A 16,221-nucleotide genomic window follows, 5' to 3' on the forward strand; every position below is an offset into this window, starting at 1 on the left:
AAGTATAGTTTTATGCCGCTTTTAGCAATATTCCAGCAGTATCACGGCGCAGGACACCAGAAATGGGCTTCACACATTGTACCCATGTGGAGAATCGAACCCGGGTCTTATGCTTGACGAGCGGACGCTTTAACCACTAATCTACACCACCGCCCTTACATTGGTAAGAGCGTCTGCACGAAGAACAGAAGTTAGATCCCCGATCACGTCAAACCAAAAGACGTTAAAAGAGGGTACTTGTTTTTACCCTTCCTGGTTTTATATTAAGGAACTAAAATTGGTGGATTGGTGGATACAGAACTGTGTCTGAGTGGGATATTCATCTCATCTTAAAATTGCAGTGTGGTAGCACAATTTGCTTGGACTTCAAAATCGGAATTAATCCGAATTAATCACACACGCTTGCATTTTGGTAGTGAAATATGCTCTACCACGAAGTTAAACACCTTTTATCTCTTCTCTCCAAATGTACATAGATTACTTGATGTACAAAACCCAGGCTGATGTCAATGTCTAAAGACTTGTTGGCGTGAGTCATGGCCGTGGTTGCTTTGACCGGCTGCAACCAGGATTACTCTAAGCTGAAGACGGATATAACAGATATATAATGGACTTTGTGGCGGAGAGAAATAGATTGTTGTGCTGCTTCAGCGACCAGTATAGAAGCTGCTAATAAACAGGGGAAGCGCTGATTGGCTGAGTAACATAAAGGAAATCGCCGATCGGCTGGATTATCTTACACGTCTCAGATATCCTAGGACATTAATGAGAAACTGATATAATAGTGTAAGGAATCTGTAGACAGTGAGACGTATGTTTAATTTCTTAGGTATTGCCGGTTTTATTTTTACATTGATCTGACGGAAATAGTAACTGTTGATTATAGTTTTGCTGTATATTGTCTAGGCTCCTTAAAGTTTTATTTCAGTAATGTTATAATATCACTGTAGCTATACATTAAATTACAACCCTATTACTTTAAACTACGCCATTGTTATGTGGGCTAGTGTCAAGGGTGGGAGATGATCAGTGCTATGTATCGGGACCTCCTGTCATGTGTGAGAGATGGTCCACCCCACGAGTGTCCTACCCAACCTTGCGTCGGTGGGGTAGCACAGTGGTTAAAGCGTTTGCTTGTCACGCCGAGGTTCGATTAGCCACATGGGTACATTGTGTGAGGTCAATTTCGGGTGTCCCCAGCCTTGATATTGCTGGAATATTAGCAAAACTGGCGTAAAACTAAACTCACTCACTCACTCACTCACCCAAGCCAATCTCACTGATTGTCTGGATCGGACGTAGATGCGTTGCATAACATTTGTGACACAATCTAGCATGCCCTTTCTACATGCAGAAGAGTGTCTTTATTACTCTAGCCTGAAAGATGCTTGATCAGGGTTACTTCTTTCAAAGCCTAAAGCTTTTTAAAACAATTTGAGACAGGTATATGTGTGATGAATCAGTGACACAAATTGTGTCACACGCAATTCTTGTTTGCAGATGAACTATTGACTTGCCTTTGCATGTGTTTGGCAATTGAACCCTCAATCATCGACCAGCCTCTATGTGTCTATGTTTGTTTGGGACACCCCACCAATGTTCGTGAATTTCATGACAGTTGTAAAGCTTTGGAGATGCATCACATCGGAATGTCATCGCACTACAGGGTGATACGCAGCGATGTAAAGGACTCATTCAGTCACTCACTCACTCACCCACTCACTCACTCACTCACTCATTCGCTCACTCACTCACTCACTCACTCACTCACTCACTCTCACGCACGCACGCACGCACGACCGCACGCATGCACTCACTCACTCACCCACCCACTCACTCGCTACAGAAATCCAACACAACTTCAAATGACATTTTCTAAAATGCGGACAGTCGTAATTCAATGTATATGTGTGTATCTATTTTCGCAGAAGTTGAGCAGATCACATATCTGATGTAAAAGTAGGTCTTCTATCGATTGCCAGCAAACGTAATTAATTTATACTGTTTCAGCCCCGAGACTGGTTCATTGTTCCGGAAGCTCGTTTATCTCTTCTAAATTGTTTGATGAAAACATATTTGAACACAAAGCACTAAGTCGTGTAAATACCCAAATCCTGAGTAATCAGACTGATTCCATGCTTTCTGGATTATTGAATATCTACCGCAGCTAAAGTACGCTTGATGTTGTACTGCGTGGCACTTTAAGATCTGTTATCAGAACTGTGTACACAGTTAATGGCTAGTGAGAATACTTCAATAAAGAGGGCTCATCCAAACCCTCCTAACACAGATACCTCAGCCTCACAGTGATCTTCCCTCAGCTCGGCAAGCAGGCCATTAACGATGTGGTTTATTGGCTTTATGACATTCCCCGCTCAGGTTCTATGTCAGATTCCTGCAGCTTCATGCACTGCCTCTCTGTGTTTTATCAGGGTTTTTAACCGCTCTTCCTGCACAGCGTTCTGAAGGGATGGTGATTGTTAAAAACGTTGTCGTTGAGATGGTAGCGGTGATGGTGGCGTTTTTGGCTCTTTTTGTGGGACTGGTTTGGATTGTCGGTGGTGCTGGTTAGGGTTGTGAGTGGTGGTTGTGGTGTTGGATGATGCTGTAGCAGTGAGGATTATTGTTGTCGGTGGATTTATTTGCGGCTATAGTGTTTGGTTCAGGATTTACCAGTGACGGATGTGGTTGGGTGTGGTGTGAGTGATGGTCGTGGTGATTGTGGTTGTGAGTGGTGGTCGTTGTAGTGGTGGGTATGGTGTTTGGTTCAGGATTTACCAGTGACGGATGTGGTTGGGTGTGGTGTGAGTGCTTGTCGTGGTGATTGTGTATAAGACAAAATATTATGGATGTCAACTTCTTCTTTATTGTATACACAGCGTTTCTGGGCTATTCCTTGCCCCTTCGTCAGGTGAATGATTGTGGTAGTGGTGATTGTGGTAGTGAGTGGTGGTTGTTGTAGTGTTGGCTACGGTGTTTAGTTCAGGTTGTAGCCGTGATGTTTGGTTGTGGTGTGAGAGATGGTCATGGAAGTTGTGGTGGCAGTGGTTGTGAATGCTGGTTGTTGTAGTCGTGGTTATGTTGTTTAGTTCAGGTTGTGGCAGTGATGGCTGGGTGTGGTGTGAGTGGTGGTCGTGGTAGTTGTGGTGGCAGTGGTTGTGAGTGGTGGTCGTGGTAGTTGTGGTTGTAAGTGGTGGTCGTGGTAGTTGTGGTGGCAGTGGTTGTGAATGCTGGTCGTTGTAGTGGTGGTTATGTTGTTTAGTTCAGGTTGTGGCAGTGATGGCTGGGTGTGGTGTGAGTGGTGGTCGAGGTAGTTGTGGTGTGAGAGGTGGTCGTGGTAGTTATGGTGGGAGTGGTTGTGAATGCTGGTCGTTGTAGTGGTGGCTGTGGTGTTTAGTTCAGGTTGTGGCAGTGATGGCTGGGTGTGGTGTGAGTGGTGGTCGTGGTAGTTGTGGTTGTGAGTGGTGGTCGTGGTAGTTATGGTGGCAGTGGTTGTGAATGCTGGTCGTTGTAGTGGTGGTTATTGTGTTTAGTTCAGGTTGTGGCAGTGATGGCTGGGTGTGGTGTGAGTGGTGGTCGTGGTAGTTGTGGTGGCAGTGGTTGTGAATGCTGGTCGTTGTAGTGGTGGTTATGGTGTTTAGTTCAGGTTGTGGCAGTGATGGCTGGGTGTGGTGTGAGTGGTGGTCGTGGTAGTTGTGGTGGCAGTGGTTGTGAGTGGTTGTCGTGGTAGTTGTGGTTTTGAGTGGTGGTCGTGGTAGTTGTGGTTGTGAGTGGTGGTCGTGGTAGTTGTGGTTGTGAGTGGTGGTGGTGGTAGACTAACAACTGGTCTCTGAAATGAACATATTTTACAGAAAAATTCTCATAGTGAAAAAAATAAATTATAATGAAAAGGACCCCTGAGACCTTCTTCTGTGGAAATCTAGACTTGCCACGTTTTCTACACTTGCGTGGGGTTTCTTAGATACATTTGCTTCGGCGTCTGTATGACAGACTATGCTGGTGGTGTTTGTGGTAGTTGTGGTTGTGAGTGGTGGTCGTTGTAGTGTTGGCTGTGGTGTTTAGTTCAGGTTGTAGCCATGATGGTTGGGTGTGGTGTGATATGAGTGGTGGTTGTGTTTTTGCGGTCAGTGACATGGTAGCAGTGATGTTGGACCAGGTTGTAGCAATGATGACGATGGGTGTAGACGTGATTGTAGCGATGATGGGAAGTGCATGCTGTCTTAATGAGGGCGGTGATGGTGGATGAAGTTGTAGCGGTGATGGTGAGCGGTGTTTAAATGGAAGCGGTGATGATGGTGGTGGTGATGGTTGGGTGAAATAGTAACGGTGGTTCTCCTGGGTGTACACAAGGGGCTGGGATGTGGTTGTGATCAATATTGTAGCTGTGACGGTGGTTGAGGGTGTTGTGATCAATGTGGTTGTTCCTGAGGGAGAGGTGGAGATATTTGAGGTTATTGTCTTTTGCAGACCCGTGAAGATCCGGGTGAGAATTGGTCTTCAGTAACCCATGCTTGTCGTAAAAGGCGTTCAACTGGATCGGGTGGTCAGGCTCGCTAACTTGGTTGACACATGCCATCATATCCCAGTTGTGTAGATCGATGGTCATACTGTTGATCCCTTTATTGTCTGGTCCAGACTCGATTGTTTACAGACCGCCGCCATATAGATGGAAAGATGCTGAGTGCGGAGTGAAAGAATTAACCAACTATTTATGTTTGCAGTGGTGATTGTGTTGGTTGTTGCACATGGTGGTGATGACTGGAATGTGGAGATGCTCAAAGTGTATCTGTAATTATAAACGGTACAAAGGAAACTGCGTTAGAAAGTTTTCATTATTTATGTTACCCTTTACATTTCAAACATCACCATATGTTTTATTAACCCGAACCCCTAACATCGATATTTTCATTGCCTGTCAAATACTTGTACATCTTGAGAGGCTCGATGGTGCATTCAGGGAGTGGCTGATGGTGGAAAGGGGAGATGGGGGCCACGGAACTGTGGATGTTTGGTACAGTAGGTTCATCGGGACATGGACGATAGACAATCGGTAATTAGCAATGGGTGAAGGAACATTGTGTTAAACAACGACGTTGTTTGAGCGATTGATCAGAAAAAAACTACAGTGAAAACGGTGGGGCTTTGATGCGATATCGTGAGGAACGATTGTGGGATGGCGCACTGAGATAGTCGGGGATTGGGGTTGAAGATTCTGACACCGACTTACAATATCATTAGATACTGGTTTGCAGAAGGAGATCAGAACAAGGAAAATTGTATATCGATCATTATTATTGGATTAGACCAGAAGCAGTTTTACCATGCACTTATTAGCGTTACAGACCTGGGGTGCAACTCTAAGGCAGTTCACATCTGGTTCAAGAGTGATTGAGACCAAAGACCCAAACATACATAAACAGTACTTGTTACAGTAGAGGATTTTTCTCATTGCAGTTGGCATTTAAGGACTACACTACCTATCAAAAGTTCCTTCCCCGGTTTCGAGAAATAGTTTTGCGATACAATAAGTTGCACGAAATGTGTATTGTCTAAGTTTTTGGTTTAACACGCCGAAGGTTGTACAGAGTTATATCAATCCGCTAAAGGATCCGCAGCTTATGGGTTCGAATCTACGATTCTGTCTAAATGATTATTATGGTGTATAAGTATATATAATATGAGTTGTTCACTGGTCTCTAGGGGGACATGGGTTGATGTACCCTCGACCAGTGAACAACGTATTTATCTTACCGAACACCTCAATGGTAATTTTGAACTGTTTGAAGCACGGGTATCGGATCATAGCATGGAGTACCAGACGACCAGAAAAACAAATTTAGAGTTATCTCCCTTCCATCGATTTGCATTCGCAAAATATCGGTAATTTCCGTACATCATACGTGATTCAATGTTATTCCAGATAAAGAATTACTACTACGAAGTACCAAATGAGTTCAGCATTCCCAGCGGGGTACATAGAAAATGTTACTCGCTTGTCAGCGGGGTACATTGAAAATAATAGAAGAGTGCTCAGCCAATCAGAAAACGATCGCGACATTTATGTGTGAGGCAAGATAAACTTACATAAACCTGTGATCTGAACCATGGTAAAAAATGACACCTTCAGTCAGTTTTAGAGAGTGAGTATTGTTTTACGCCGCTTTTAGCAATATTCCAGTAATGTCATGGCGGGGGACACCAGAATTGAGCTTCACACATTGTATTGGGGGAATTGAACCCGGGTCTTCGGCGTGACGAGCGAACGCTTTAACCACTAGGCTACCTCTCCGCACCTCAGTCAGTTTGATCTGAACTGGTATAATTCAACCCAAGCCACTCAGCTACTCCATTTACCTGACACCGACGTCATGACATAACTTAAATCCTAAATCAGATAACAAGTCACAGAGCCAAGCATTCAGAACACAAAACTTAACACGTACTCAGTAGACTAACATGAAAATAGCAACATTTAAACCACTGTTGAAATAAACCTTATGCTAACCCAATTCAGCAGGAAGTGGAACAAGGGCATTGATTAAGAACCTCGTTTACACTGTACTTATCACATTAACGACCATTAATTGACCCTGTGAAAGGACCTGTGTACATGTGTAGCTATTCACTAGAAGCGTTCATTCAAACAGATCATAACCCCCTGATCGTTATGTCTGTTAGATTGGAAGTGAACGTCGGAATGGTTGGTCAGGGACCTCTTGCAGCAACGTCCTGAAGTCCTCGTGTAGTCTCAACACTGACAACGATCTTCTTACAGGGGTACTAGGTTCCTGGGTCATTCACAGGTGGCGCACCCTCGACACGCTTATAGCGGTGAAGTGGCGGTAGTTGGGTTGTTGGGAAGTAGTAATTGTACTAGTTGAGACGAAAATAGTAACTGGAGATTGTGGTAATGATGTTGTTGTTGTAATTGGAGATGTAGTGGTGATAATTGTGGTGGTTGTAGCAGTTGTAGTGCTACTAGAGAACGGTAACTGTTTATTCGTACTTTAATACCTGGTTGTGGTTCATTAGTTCTTCCACTATTAGTATATATTGCTATGGAAGACGTAGCTGTAGCAGAAACTGTGGTAGTAGTAGTAATAGTAGTAGTAGTAGTATTAGTAGCAGAAATAGTAGTAGTAAACGAGCATTAACAGTGTACTAGATGTAGTAGTAGTAGTAGTTAGTAGTAGTAGTAAAGTAGTATTGATAGAGTAGTGGCAACAACGTAGTAGTAGTAGGAGGAGAGGCATTACTAGTAGCAGTAGTAGTGGGAGCATTGGTGTAGTAGTAGTAGTAGTAGTAGTAGTAGTAGTAGTAGTAGTAGAAGTAACAACAGCAGTAGTAGTAGTAGTCGCAATAGTTGTACTTGCATTGATAGAGTAGTGGCAACACTTATGGTGTCGTAGTAGTAGTAACAGCAACATTGTAGTAGTAGTTATTGTAGCAGTAGTAGTAGTAGTTGCATTGGTAGTTTAGCGATAGCATTGGTGTTGTCATAGTAGTGGTAGTAACAGCAGCAGCAGTGTAGTTGTAGGCAGCAATTGCAGTGGTAATGGTCATGGCAGGAACAATAATGGTAGTGGCTTCGACAAATGTACTTGGACCAATTGTAGCAGCGGTTACTATTTTGTGGTGGCGCTGACTAGTCTAGGAGTCGTAATATCAACTGTATGCTTTCCCACGTTACCAGCAGAAGCATCGGGAGTAGTAGCAGCGGTTGTCATGGTAACATTACCTGTCGTGAGTTGTGCCACCATCAGCTGTCACAGCCACAACGTTGACAGAGTAGAGATTGATTTGATGACCGGTTCAAAACGTTTGAAAAGTACACATCGAAAGAGCAACTAATAGCAATAGTTTCGCCTATGACGCACACCACTCCAATCAGTTCCCCAATATCAATTTATCTCACAAACCCCTATTATCAGACATGAAATAACTTCATCCACCCCTTCCCATTAATCGGTGATTAAATTCTCCACATCAATGTACGTACATATGCATCATTCATGTGTAACCCCTGATTTACCGTTATCAAATATGCATTGAGTCCCACGTGTTATGAAATGCACGTACAACGGTACATGTCCAGGAAGTTGTACTTTATCGGCCAGCTGGATGGTGAAATTATTACAGGAACACTACACGAGGTAGCACACAATAGCTGGCGTTACATTCCGCACGGTGTCAATAGCGTGTGTCGATTATTTGATTGCTTCGTGTATCGATCTCAGCGGTCAGATGCATTTGATTTTTGATGTCTAGTGGGTGCTAAGTGGCGATAGGTGAACTACACCAATGAGAACCATATGTTCTGTCCAATGTATTGTACTATTTGAGGAGATTGTTCGAAATTTACAGGCGAACAGTTTGACCACAGTAGCTAAACTAACATAGTCAAATCTTCATAAAGGAACTTAGATGTTGTGGGTTATGAATAAAGAATATGATACAGATATCTCCCTGTCAAAAGTTGTTTAGTATAGATATAATAACAATTAATGACAATTGTGTCAGGAATGTTACAGTGACTGGCATGTTGTGGGTTATGAATAAAGAAAATAATACAAATATCTCCCTGTCAAAAGTTGTTTAGTATAGATATAATAACAATTAATGACAATTGTGTCAGGAATGTTACAGTGACTGGCAATGAATATATTACAAAATCTCTATGTCAAAAGTTGTTTAGTATAGATATAATAACAATTAATGACAATTGTGTCAGGAATGTTACAGTGACTGGCATGTTGTGGGTTATGAATAAAGAAAATATTACAAATATCTCCATGTCAAAAGTTGTTTAGTATAGATATAATAACAATTAATGACAATTGTGTCAGGAATTTTACATCGACTCGCATTGTTCTCTTTGCTTATGCACTAGACTACCACAAAAGTACTAGACAACCATAGCGACCGTGGAAAATCTGAAATAAAACACAGTGTGACTTTTTCTATGGTTGTTCAATGATGCATTGTGTACATTTATTCTAACGTAAAAAGTAAGTTTGCTTCAAATAATGTAAACGCCTGTCGTTCAATATGGACGTTTGCGTGTTTTGTTTATATATTTTTGGGAGAATAATTTTTGGGGCAAGTGTTTAACGAAAATAGCTCACAATCATTGTTTACCAATCATATGCTCACACACAATAGCTACACTTTTTCACCTTCAACAACGCTTGCGTAATGTCTTGGCTTGCTCAAAGGCCTGCTCACAATGGCGTTTGTTGCAAATATCGAGCGAAACGAAGTTCCCAGGCATCTAAATTTTCGAAACATTACATAAATTCTTTGGAGACGACGGATTGGCAACAGTCATGACAACACACGGGCCGGTCGTCCACTTGTTACGTCACGTCATCAAGACAACCTTATTCGGCTTGTGCATCTTCTTAACATAGATAACTAACCACCCGCATTAACAACTCATGAGACCAATTAGTGGCAGAACCGCTGAAAGGGGTTGAGGGAGCCGACTCAGACTCTCAGACTCAGACTCAGGATTTTATTCTCATATATTTTGATAAATACAAAGTGCCATTTTGGCTTATATGCATATGGATATAATATAAATGTATAACTAAAACAGGGATAATACAATTTTCGTTAAACGTGATAGTTTCTGTACCAAAGGATGAGTCAGATTCGGTTCCGACGTTTACCGATGAGCCCCATTTGTTTTCACGTCACTGTCATGCACGCCTAGCTTGGTGTGAACAGCATCCTAGCTTCAGAAAACAACATACCGTTCCCACATGATTGACCCTTCTATCCCCTGATTGTGTAATTAGGGTCAAAATGCGTACCAAGAGGACGGAAATTTAATGGTATGGGATAAATCCCAGTTCGGGACCCATCATTTGTTTGCTGAACGCCAAACTCATAAATGTTCCAACAAAATGTCGGCAATAATTAAATAATCGAGGCTGGGCCACACAATCCAGTGATTCATGTTGCGAACATTGATCCAGGCCGTCGAGAAGGATGTCACGCTATCACCCAAGTGACCGACACTGACCTCCTGATCCATTTTATGGCCTCTTTTGACCACCATAGATAGCTGATGACCCACATATTAACCCAAGTCCCCAAAGGGTTGAAATGACCATTCGCCCATAGAGCTGTTTCAACACCTTTTATATGAATCTATTACATCGACAAGGCAGATTGAATTACATTTTGCTTGTAACTACTTGTGAAAAAAAGATGCATTTAAATACTGACCTTATGTCTGAACAAGAATATTTACAGAAGTAAGTGCGTATGTTTACTATTCCACTTGCCTTTGTCATTGTTAAAATAACGAATAATTATTTAGTTAACCGACATTTTCAAGTGCTTCATCTCTTATCTGACTTAGCGGCATAACTGCACGCTGGTGACTGCATTTGTTCGGCGTTCGGTTGCGTTCCTGTTGCGATATTCTTAAGTCATATATTTCAGGTGATGAAATGGATTCGTGTGTCGTCGCAAGTGCTTGTTAAACCGTTGGGGAATTTAAGGATTCATTGTTTTGTGCGGTGGGGTAGCCTAGTGGTTAAAGCGTCCTCTCGTCACGCTGAAGGCCCGAGTTCGATTCATTCCCCACATGGGTACACTGTGTGAAGCCCATTTCTGGTGTCCCCGCCGTGATATTGCTGGAATATTGCTAAAAGCGGCGTAAAACTAAACTCACTCACTAACTTATTTGTGTGAGGATATCACTCACACACACACCTATCCACTCATTCACCAAACCACCTACAAGCTGTCTCACTCTCTTAATCTACCACACTGCCACACCCTCAATCACTCACCAATAAACCACTTCTCTCATTTATGTAAGATACATCAGCTTCACATCAAATAACACCCGCGAAGACCCGGACTGGAACTCGTCCTCACCAACCCTGCTTGTTGTCAGAGGCGAAAACGTTATTCTCCAACTTGCCTTATATGTAAAACATGCTTTATCTTTAAGAAATGAACTGTTAAGCATGGATTGACTTTATTCCTTTCATCCTTGTATTTTTGTGTGTATTTATATATGTATATCATGTATTCTCCTTGTATTTTTGTGTGTATTTATATATGTATATCATGTACTCTCCTTGTATGATTGTGTGTATCTATATATGTATATCATGTACTCTCCTTTTGTGTGGGCCGGAGGCCTTAAATACAATAAACACTTTGACTTTTACTTTGACTAACAGGATAGGGACGTCTGACACGTGTCATCGTATCCCAGCTGCCTATACGTTGGTCGATGCTAATGAAGTCAATCAGTGGATTGTCTGGTCTATTTTCGATTATATGCAGACCGGCTTCACATAGCTGCAATATTGCTGAACTCACTGAAGTAAACAACAAACAAACATTAAAGGGCGACTTAAGGGCGATAATTTTCATTCCTTGTACATCAAAATCCATATAATACAAATACTTTAAACAATATCGTGTGGATGATGGAATTCGATATGTTTTCAAAAAGGAGATTCGTTATAAATACGATTTGTTTTTCATTTCATTCTTTGTCGTATCTGACGCACAAAAATAACTCTCTCGATATTGATATGATTCAAGTCCACACAAACCGTCCTTGTCTTCACCCAAGGCCGTCATCAACATGTGCGAGGAGACAATTACACAAATACAACATTCCAATTTGCATATGACGGCGGATGTCTAATTAATCATCAATGTCGACCTTTCCTCCTATCTCAGAGAGCCTTATCCATCATCCGGGTGAGCACTCTCTTTCATCAAAGCCCTACGTTTCAAAGTTAGCACTTTGTTGCTGTGGACTAATGATTTATTAGTCGTTTCTTTGCCATTGATTCCTTCAGAATCAGCCAATAAAGCTAGATTTAGATTATCTTTACGTTTCCGTTATTCGTCGGCTAGAATTCAAAGGAGTATCGAATACTTCCTGCCTTGATGTCACGTTGACAGTATTCAACTGCTCTTTTTCTGGAACATTAAGACGCAAAGCTATTCAAGATGTTTACAACCTTTTTACAAACCCGCTTGTTGTGGGTTCGAATCTCAGTTTCAGTGAGACGAATGTTAAATTTCTTAGGTTTTGTCGCTTATATTTTTACATTGATCTGACGGAAATAGTAACTGTTGATTATAGTCTTGCTGTATATGTGTGAGGGATGGTCCACCCCACGAGTGACCTGCCCAACCTAGGGTCGGTGGGGTAGCCCAGTGGTTAAAGCGTTCGCTCGTCACACCGAAGTCCCGAGTTCGATTAGCCACATGGATTGAATGTGTGACACAATCTAGCAGGCTCTTTCTACATGCAGAAGAGTGTCTTATTTCTCTTGCTGAAACGATGCTTGATCAGGGTTACTTCTTTCAAAGCCTAAAGCTTTTTAAACAGTTTTAGACGGGTATATGTGTGATGAATCAGTGACGAAAATTGTGTCACATGCAATTCTTATATTTGCAGATGAATTATTGACTTGCCTTTGCATGTGTTTGGTAACTGAACCCTCAATCTGCGACCAGCGACCTGGGTTTGAGTTCCAAATTGGTCCTGAATGTGTGTCTGTGTTTGGAACAACCCACGAATGTTCGTGGATTTCATGACAGTTTGGAGCTGCATCACATCGGAATGTCATCGCACTACAAGGTGATACGAAGAAACGTAAATGAAACTCACTCCACACACTCACACACACAGTCACCGACTCACACACACTCACTCACTCGCCCATTCACTCACTCACTCGCCCATTCCCACTCACCCACTCACAAACTCACTCACTACAGAAATCCAACACAGTCCATTGAATCCCAATTAACCAATCTTACACAAGCAAGCAATATGTAATCAATCTGATAAATTTTGTTTAATTTTCCAAGAAAACGCAACAAAATTAACATAATTTTACGCACATTCTCTGTGAAAGCAATTTTAAGTAAATAATGCAAAGTCTATTTTCAAATGACATTTCCTAAAATGAAGACAGTAATTCAATGTATATGTGTTTATCTATTTTCACAGAAGTTGAGTATATCATCTATCTGATGTAAAATTAGATCTTCTATCGATTGTCAGTAAACGTAATTAATTTCTGTTGTTTCAGCCCCGAAACTGGACAATGTTCCGGAAGCTCCTTTGTCTGTTCTTACTTGTTTGATGACATTCATATTTGAAGAAAAAGCACTAACTGTCCTGTAAATACCCAAATCCTGAGTAATCGGACTGATTCCATGCTTTCTGGATTATTGAATATCTACCGCAGCTAAAGTACGCTTGATGTTGTACTGCGTGGCACTTTAACATCTGTCATCAAATCTGTGTACACAGTTAATGGCCAGTGAGAATACTTCAATAAAGAGGGCTCATCCAAACCCTTCTAACACAGATACCTCAGCCTCACAGTGATCTCTCCCTCAGCTCGGGAAGCAGGCCATTAACGATGTGGTTTATTGGCTTTATGACATTCCCCGCTCAGGTTCTAGGTCTGATTCCTGCAGCTTCATGCACTGCCTCTCTGTGTTATATCTGTTTTATTGTCCACTCTTCCTGCACAGCGTTCTGAAGGGATGGTGATTGTTAAAAACGTCGTTGAGATGGTCGCGGTGATGGTGGCGTGTGAGACTCATATGGTGGCATTGGTTCGTGTAGTTGGGTTGGATTGTGGTGGTGATGGTTAGGGTTGTGAGTGGTGGTTGTGGTATAAGGTGATACTGTAGCAGTGAGGATTATTGTTGTCAATGGTAGGGTGTGGTGTTTGGTTCTGGATTCAGCAGTGATTGATGTGGTTGTGAGTGGTGGTCGTGGTGATTGTGGTGATTGTGGGTTGTGGGTGAGTGGTGGTCGTGGTGATTGTGGGTGAGTGGTGGTCGTGGAGTGGTGTAAGTGGTGGTCGTGGTGATTGTTTGTGAGTGGTGGTCGTGATTGTGGTGAGTGGTGGTCGTGGTGGTGATTGTGGTCGTGGTGATTGTGGTTGTGGTGATAGAGGTGTGGTTGTGTCGTGGTGTGGTGGTCGTGGTGGTGGTGGTGGTGGTGAGTGGTGGTCGTGGTGAGTGGTGGTTGTGGTTGTGAGTGGTGGTGGTGATTGTGGTGGTGGTGGTCGTGGTGATTGTGGTTGTGAGTGGTGGTCGTGGTGATTGTGGTTGTGAGTGGTGGTCGTGGTGATTGTGGTTGTGAGTGGTGGTCGTGGTGATTGTGGTTGTGAGTGGTGGTCGTGGTGATTGTGGTTAGTGGTGGTCGTGGTGAGTGGTTGTCGTGGTGATTGTGGTTGTGGGTGGTGGTCGTGTTGTCTACTTGAAGAGAGCGGTGATGGGGGGTGAAGTTGTAGCGGTGATGGTGGGCGGTGTTTAAATGGAAGCGGTGATGGGAAGTGTTGTCTACTTGAAGAGAGCGGTGATGGGGGGTGAAGTTGTAGCGGTGATGGTGGGCGGTGTTTAAATGGAAGCGGTGATGGGAAGTGTTGTCTACTTGAAGGTGATGGGGATGAAGTTGTAGCTAGTGATGGTGGGCGGTGTTTAAATGGAAGCGGTGATGGGAAGTGTTGTCTACTTGAAGAGAGCAGTGATGGGGGATGAAGTTGTAGCGGTGATGGTGGGCGGTGTTTAGATGGAAGCGGTGATGGGAAGTGTTGTCTACTTGAAGAGAGCAGTGATGGGGATGAAGTTGTAGCGGTGATGGTGGGCGGTGTTTAAATGGAAGCGGTGATGGGAAGTGTTGTTCACTTGAAGAGAGCGGTGATGGGGATGAAGTTGTAGCGGTGATGGTGTGCGGTGTTTAGATGGAAGCGGTGATGGGAAGTGTTGTCTACTTGAAGAGCGGTGATGGGGGTGAAGTTGTAGCGGTGATGGTGGGCGGTGTTTAAATGGAAGCGGTGATGGGAAGTGTTGTCTACTTGAAGAGAGCGGTGATGGGGGTGAAGTTGTAGCGGTGATGGTGGGCGGTGTTTAAATGGAAGCGGTGATGGGAAGTGTTGTCTACTTGAAGAGCGGTGATGGGGAAGCGGTGATGGGAAGTTGTCTACTTAGCGGTGATGGTGATGGTGGGCGGTGTTTAAATGGAAGCGGTGATGGGAAGTGTTGTCTACTTGAAGAGCGGTGATGGGGATGAAGTTGTAGCGGTGATGGTGGGCGGTGTTTAAATGGAAGCGGTGATGGGAAGTGTTGTCTACTTGAAGAGAGCGGTGATGGGGGATGAAGTTGTAGCGGTGATGGTGGGCGGTGTTTAGATGGAAGCGGTGATGGGAAGTGTTGTCTACTTGAAGAGAGCGGTGATGGGGATGAAGTTGTAGCGGTGATGGTGGGCAGTGTTTAAATGGAAGCGGTGATGGGAAGTGTTGTCTACTTGAGAGAGCGGTGATGGGGATGAAGTTGTAGCGGTGATGGTGGGCGGTGTTTAGATGGAAGCGGTGATGGGAAGTGTTGTCTACTTGAAGAGAGCGGTGATGGGCATGAAGTTGTAGCGGATGATGGTGGGCGGTGTTTAGATGGAAGCGGTGATGGGAAGTGTTGTCTACTTGAAGAGAGCGGTGATGGGGGATGAAGTTGTAGCGGTGATGGTGGGCGGTGTTTAGATGGAAGCGGTGATGGGAAGTGTTGTCTACTTGAAGAGAGCGGTGATGGGGATGAAGTTGTAGCGGTGATGGTGGGCGGTGTTTAGATGGAAGCGGTGATGGGAAGTGTTGTCTACTTGAAGAGAGCGGTGACGGGGGATGAAGTTGTAGCGGTGATGGTGGGCGGTGTTTAGATGGAAGCGGTGATGGGAAGTGTTGTCTACTTGAAGAGAGCGGTGACGGGGGATGAAGTTGTAGCGATGAGGGTGTGCGGTGTTTAGATGGAAGCGGTGATGATGGTGGTGGCTGGGTGAAATAGTAACGGTGGTTCTCCTCGGGGTACACAAGGGACTGGGGTGTGGTTGTGGTCAATATTGTAGCTGTGACGGTGGTTGAGGGTGTTGTGGTCAATATGGTTGTTCCTGAGGTAGAGGTGGATATATTTGAGGTCATTTACCTTTGCAGACCCGTGAAGATCCGGGTTAGAATTGGTCTTCAGCAGCCCGTGCTTGTCGCAAGAGGCGACTAACGGGATCGGGTGATCAGGCTCGATGACTTGGTTGCCGTATGTCATCTTATTCCAGTTATGTAGATCAATGCTCATGATGCTGATCACTGGATTGTCTGGTCCAGACTGGATTATTTACAGACCGCCGCCATATAGCTGGAATATTGCTGAGTGCGGCGTTAAACA

The 16,221-nt window shown here is 43.5% G+C and overlaps 1 protein-coding gene across 1 annotated transcript; it reads right to left on the reverse strand.

The window, feature by feature from the left end:
• Positions 1 to 14,999: 14,999 nt before the first annotated feature.
• Positions 15,000 to 15,980, reverse strand: LOC124275630 (histidine-rich glycoprotein-like). Its single transcript, XM_046711237.1, has one exon. It carries the CDS (start codon positions 15,978 to 15,980, stop codon positions 15,000 to 15,002), a length of 981 nt encoding a protein of 326 aa, XP_046567193.1.
• Between the last annotated feature and the right edge of the window lie 241 nt (positions 15,981 to 16,221).

Source organism: Haliotis rubra, unplaced genomic scaffold (genome assembly GCF_003918875.1).
Source record: "Haliotis rubra isolate DU_JTF1 unplaced genomic scaffold, ASM391887v1 Scf200, whole genome shotgun sequence".
In the NCBI taxonomy this organism is placed as follows: Eukaryota; Metazoa; Mollusca; class Gastropoda; order Lepetellida; family Haliotidae; genus Haliotis; species Haliotis rubra.